General features: G+C 36.1%; 1 protein-coding gene across 1 annotated transcript; it reads left to right on the top strand.

The window, feature by feature from the left end:
* LOC136985876 (uncharacterized) lies at positions 1-492 on the top strand. Its single transcript, XM_067283250.1, has one exon. It carries the CDS (start codon positions 1-3, stop codon positions 490-492), a length of 492 nt encoding a protein of 163 aa, XP_067139351.1.
* The last annotated feature ends 6091 nt before the right edge of the window (positions 493-6583 follow it).

The raw sequence follows: 6583 nt of genomic DNA, 5'->3' as shown, positions 1-6583 counted from the left end.
ATGGGAATGTTTGAGGGAAAAGAATGTTCCAGAAAAATATGTAGGCACGTCAAGGAAATGTACGAGAGAGCAGAGACCCAAGTTAAGGGCAGTGTGAGCATTACAGAAGGGTTCTTCGTTAATGTTGATTTACATCATGGATCGGCCCTTAGCCCTTATTTGTTTGACCTGATAATGGACGTGTTGGTGTGTGACGTGAAGTGTGAGGCTCCGTGGAGTATGCTGTTTGCGGATGATATTGTGCTGTGTGAACTTTTCCAAACCAAGGCTGAGAAGAAACTGGAAGATTGGAGGAAAGTTTTGGAAGAAAGGGGCATGAAGATTAGCAGAACTAAAACAGCTTATATGACTCTGAATGGTAGAGACGAGTGTAATATTAAAATCCAAAATGTGCCGCTCCCTTTGGTTCCGAGTTTTAAATATCTTGGGACATTTATCGAAATGGGAGGAGGATTGAAATTGGAGGTACAGCATAGAATTCAATGTGGATGAATAAACTGGAGAGAGCTGAGCGGTGTGTTATGCGACAAGAAAGTTAGCTGCAATCTGAAAGGAAAATTGTATAAATTAATTGTTAGACCTGCAATGTTATATGGAGCGGAGACATGGGCAATAACAAGAGCACAAAAAAGATGGAAGTGGTGGAGATGAGAATGTTGAGATGGATGTGTGGAGAAAGGTCGGGAAAGGATAGAATAAGGAATGATTTTATTAGAGCAAAAAGATGCAAGAATGTAGGTTGAGGTGGTTTGGTCACGTAAAGCGAAGAAGGGACAATTATGTTAAAAAGAAGATCGGAAAACTGGTAGTAAAAGGAAAGAGAAAAAGAGGAAGACCAATTGGATGCATTGGAAAGATAAGGTGGAAGACTTGAACCAGAGGGGACTTGAGAGAGAAGAAGCCCCTGATAAGGAGAAATGGAAGAAACATATTAGAGAAGGAAACGCCGACTCTATATGAACATGGGAAAAGGCGAGGATAAAGAAAGTGTATGTGTGAGGGGCATAATTTGTTCACCCACTTTTAAGCTTAATAACTCCTGTGTCTTTTCCCGAAAATTTCTGAAATTTTGCACGGAGATTTGTTTATTAGAGGAATTGATTCCATTAAATTTTGATGGTTAGAGGTCGAGGGAATGGGGCGATAGAGGGGATCGTGCGTCGTATTTCGAGTGAAGACGAATTTAATGAAGATTTTATTCATTATTAGCATTTATAATTTATTTTTTAAATAAAACTCTCCCTGCTCTCAAAATTAAGACTTTTGCCATTTTATAATAATTAATAATATAAAAAGTTAAGTTATAATACAATTTCATAACAGATGGCGCCACAAGCAAGTTTATTTATTATGATTAATAATGTAAATGTTATTTTTAAAATAAAATTTTATAACAGCCGGGAAAGTTACACAACTCGTTGCTAGACTTTTTAAGTAGTAGTACATACAGTACTATACTTTATCATTTTACAGTTTCTCATGATCACAGCTCTTACAGAAGAAATAAAACTCCTTAAGTATCCGGTTCTACCCTACTCAATCCTAAATGAACTGATAGTTTAGTCTCAACAAGAATCATTTTAATCTCTAAAATAATGATTTTTAAAACTGCTTTTTTAAATGCCAAAATCACTGTTAACTTGATCATAGTAACCACTTTAGTGTCTAATTTAAATCTATAAAAGCTATCTTTTGTACTATCGAAACCGTGTTGTTATTTGTATTTGGTATACTGGCACAATGAAGTGACACTTAATAAACACTGGGCAAGTTTCCAATCTTTATTTAGTTAGTACGCTATAATACGACGTTGGGAACTTCCGTGGGAAGAACCGTTAGGTTTCAAATCGTCGACCATCGGACGATTGGCCGGCGGGAAGTGACCGTTGGCGGCCGTTGCGGGAACATTCAAGTTTGATTGGAGCAGGGTTCGAACGCCGTCGACTATTTAAGCTCGGATCGAAGTTCGTATCGGGATCGGCTGGCATCGTATCGGAGGTGATCGGATCGGATCGGATCGGATCGGATCGGATCGGATCGGATCAAGGGAGATCGTCGTTATCGAAGTGCTAACTAACTCTCTCGTTGGAAGTTACGTGGTTGTGTACGAACTTGTTCCTGACTCGGAGGTTTTGTTAATTACAAGTCTGTTTGTTCGTAAGGAGTTCTTTCGACGAATTTGTACGGGAATAATCGGTTGTTGTTCAGACTAGTGTTTGTGCATAATTAATTGTAACTCTAATTTGGATTACTTTGTACATTTACTGTAAATATAAAATTTGTGTTTTTCGTCAAAACCGACTGAGTGGTTAATTTTGAACATTACTCTATCTTTTGTACTATCGAAACCGTGTTGTTATTTGTATTTGGTATACTGGCACAATGAAGTGACACTTAATCAACACTGGGCAAGTTTCCAATCTTTATTTAGTTAGTACGCTATTTTACATATGCGTTTCGGGCTTTCGCCCCTCTTCAACTAACTAAACATGAAAAAAAAGGTATAAAGCAACATAAGAACTACAAATTTAACTATAAACCGAACATAAAAATTATTTCGCAACTAGTAAAACATACCTCAGTTTAAAACACACACCTGCGAACAACATTAAACGGATTGGCAGGCGACAAAAACTATAGGTGAAACTAAACGTAAACTAAAAACACGTCTTAAAGAGCATATATCGGACCTAAAATATAACCGCTTACATTCAGTTTTTCACGATCACTGCGTAATCAACAACTGTAATATTGATCAATCGAATATACAGATTTTGCATAACGAAAAGAGAACATATGAACGGAAATTTAAAGAAAGTGTCGAAATAATAAAAAAATAAATATCAAAATTGTATAAATAAGAACTAAGTATTAAAATTAACAAAAATTGGATGCGGATACTGTGATTGGTTGAATATTAAAAAAATTGAATGTTAATAAAAAGCAGTTAATATACTTTAAAGATAGTTGTTACGTACACATATCCAGGTGTATTTAATAATATATAATTGTTAACTCTTTTCGATAATTTATGCCGAAATTTCAAATGTAATATTGATGTATGCCGATATATATGTAAATTAGTTAATCGGATAGCCGTGTCGAGATGACAGTTTAAAGAATGTGTCTGGAAGAATTGTAACACTCAATGTAATTTTATACTGTGTTTTACCTTATTTTATTTAATTTTATAACTTGTTACTTTCAAACGCTGTTATTAGGCGTAACGTTTGTAAAACCAATCTTTGTTTCATCCACTCTGCAAAAGATATTTTATCTATATGCTAGTGTTTGGGATTTTGAGGTATGTTCCTTTTGTTTGTGTATGATGCGTGTTAATTCTCGTATTAAGTGCAACAAATTGTGCATACGTTGATGTATCTTAAATGATGTTCTAGTGTGCATATAAAGTTGTTCACTAATTTTTTAAAATTAAAGGAAACCAACCGTGCAACTATGACTGTCGTACGAGAACTGTATTTATAGATACCGCAATAATTGTCATGCGCTTTTTTGTCGCCTGCCAATCCGTTAAATGTTGTTCGCAGGTGTGTGTTTTAAACTGAGGTATGTTTTACTAGTTGCGAAATAATTTTTATGTTCGGTTTATAGTTAAATTTGTAGTTCTTATGTTGCTTGATACCTTTTTGTTTTCATGTTTAGTTAGCTGAAGAGGGGCGAAAGCTCGAAACGCATATGTAAAATAGCGTACTAACTAAATAAAGATGGAAAACTTGCCCAGTGTTGATTAAGCGTCACTTCATTATGCCAGTATACCAAACAAAAAAGCTGTCTTGTTTGCTCGTCCGAAGTTTGTGTTTTTCTCTGATGCCATTAAAGCACTTCTGAAGTATCCGGCTCAATTTATTTCGAAGCCTTATACAGATACAGATATAAAACGAAAATGTTAGTGATAAACAGTGAGATGAAGCGCCTTAGAAAGCAAAACATCTTGTCATGGCCTTATTAACCTCGCTATTACGTCCAAGAAAATACTTCCAAGGTTGTGAACTTGAAAAATCTATAATGAACGGAAGAAGTTCATAAGTTTGGCCTCTCAGAGACTATGAAGGAAAAAGTTCAAATTTAAGAAGATGATAATGATTGGATTTAAAAATAAGAACTTATTCTATCTTATCCGTTTAGTCGTGTCCGACTCTCGGTCACTCTATGGATCAAAGTTCTCCATGCATCTCTATCCTGCACAACCTCCTTCAATTTCGTTATAGATAAGTCAGTGTCACTTTTGATTGTGTCGAGCCACCAAGTCCTTGGTCGGCCTCGCGCTCTTTTCCAGCTAACCATCCCCAGCATCATTGCCTTCTCAAGGGAGCTGGTTCTCATTATATGACCAAAAAAGACAATTTCTGGTTGGTTATCTGGGCTTCCAGTGAGATTTTCGGTTGGACTCTGTCTAAGACAGTTTTGTAGATCCGCGCTGTCCATGGAATGCGCAAAAGCCGTCTCCAATACCACAGTTCGAAAGCATCTATCTTCCTTCTGTCCGATTTCTTTAGATTCCAAGTTTCACATCCGTATATGACAATAGGAAAAATAATCGCTCTAACTAATCTGCATTTAATTTGGAGGCAGATATCTTTGCTCTTCCAAAAGATGTTCATGCTGATCATCGAGGTTCGTCCAAGGGCTATGCGTCTTCTGATTTCAGGACTGCAATCTCCATTATGGTTGATTTTGGACCCGAGGAATATGAAATTTTCCACTACCTCGATTTCTTCACCGTTGATCACTATTTTGAGTTTCGTATTCCGTGCAGTAGTCATTATTTTGGTCTTCTTGAAATTAAGAAGCAGCCCTACTTTTGCACTTTCATGCTTGACTCTCAGAAGCAGCTGCTCAAGATCTTCCTTACTTTCCGCGAGCAGCGTGATATTATCCGCACATCGGAGATTATTGATGTTCCTGCCTCCAATTTTCACTCCAATGTTAGACTCATTTAAATCTGTTTTCGTCCGCCACCTCTGCATACAGATTGAATAGTGATGGTAAAAGGATACAGCTCTGGAGGGTACCCCTTCTGATTTTGAACCAGTTTGTAAGAACGCCATATGGTGATACAGTGGCATCTCGTCCAATATAATGATCGTATGAGCTGGGTGAGATGCGGTGAGATTCCCATTTCCTTGAGGCACTTCCACAATTTGTCATGATCAATACAATCGAAAGCCTTTGAGTAATCAATGAAGCACATGTATAGATCTTTTTGGTATTTCCTCGCTGTTTCCATCATCCAACGAAGATTAGCGATATAATCACGTGTTCCTCTTCCTTTTCGGAAACCTGCCTGTACATCTGGTATCTCTGTTTATGGTTGAGTACATACGCTGTTGAATGATCTTCAGTAGAATCTTACTAGCGTGCGAAATCAGAGCGATGATGCGATAATTGGAGCAATCTTTGGTATCTCCCTTCTTTTGGTATGGGGATAAAAATAGATCTTTTCCAATCCTTTTCAAATATTTTCCAATTTCGCCAAGTAAAAACTTATGATAATTTATACGACGATTAAAATTTTTCTTAGCAATTTTTCTTTGGTAAAGATAAGCTTGGCGCTTGGAAGCGGTACCCACAAGATTTTTACCTCTATTTACCTTACGTTTCGCCTTTAAGCGCCATCTTTACCAAAGAAAAATTTTGACCGTCGTCTAAATTGTCATAAATTTTTTCTTAGCGAAATTTTTATATCTCAGATGTTTTTGTTTGAATAGTTAACAACAAACGTGTCCAATATTCTTATTGAACAAAATAGTGGGAGGGTTGCCTAGTAACAATGGCTTTAATACAGCTGGATAAGCAAGTCAATGACACGATCCGTTTCAAACGAAACTGTCTATATCATCGGTTTGCTTATCTACCTATTTTAATATAGGCTGCTTTACTAAGCAACGCACCCAATTTTTACTGAAAAGTAGATTATTATTAACATCACTTTTAATAATTCGAAAGGATAGAACTTTTATCAAACCACCATTTTCATACAGGAAAAACAGATAAAATGCTTATCAAATTTTCAATAATTTTAATGACGTAACAATGTGTGTAAATAAAAACGACAAGGATGTTAGCGAGGTTGAGGCCAAAGTTTTAAACGCGGAAACGTGTACGTCGGACATTCAGCGCCGCTTTCCTGTAATCCTAGAAATTTGGCAATGGTGTTTGGAATGTCAGTGGAATCATGCTCGACATTCCAAATGCCATTCTCAAACTTCTAGGCTTACAGGAAAGCGGCGCCGAACGTCCGACGTACACGTTTTCGCGTTTAAAACTTCGGCCTCAACCTCGCTATTTAAGCCGGTTAATAAATTCTGCTGTCGATTGTATTAACAAAATCGAAAATTACACTAAACAAAAAGGAAAAAGCAATTATTTCGCTGTTTTTTTTATTTTAAAAAAATGAATAAGAAAAACAATTTTCTTTATCATTTCATTCATTGATCGGTAGAATAAGAGGAAATTCACTTCAATAATTTTTTTACGAAATATTTTAAAAATTAAGTTTAATGTGTATTATTAAATATTTAATTAAATTAAGTGAAATTTTGTGTTAAAATGTGATAACGGA

Source organism: Centruroides vittatus, unplaced genomic scaffold (genome assembly GCF_030686945.1).
Source record: "Centruroides vittatus isolate TY-2023 unplaced genomic scaffold, ASM3068694v2 contig_980, whole genome shotgun sequence".
Lineage (NCBI taxonomy): Eukaryota > Metazoa > Arthropoda > Arachnida > Scorpiones > Buthidae > Centruroides > Centruroides vittatus.
Note: the sequence above shows the minus strand (reverse complement) of the source record. Positions and strands in the feature narration are given on the sequence as shown.

Coding starts and splice junctions, on each gene's coding strand:
- LOC136985876 (XM_067283250.1), top strand. CDS start 1: ATGGGAATGTTTGAGGGAAAAGAATGTTCCAGAAAAATATGTAGGCAC.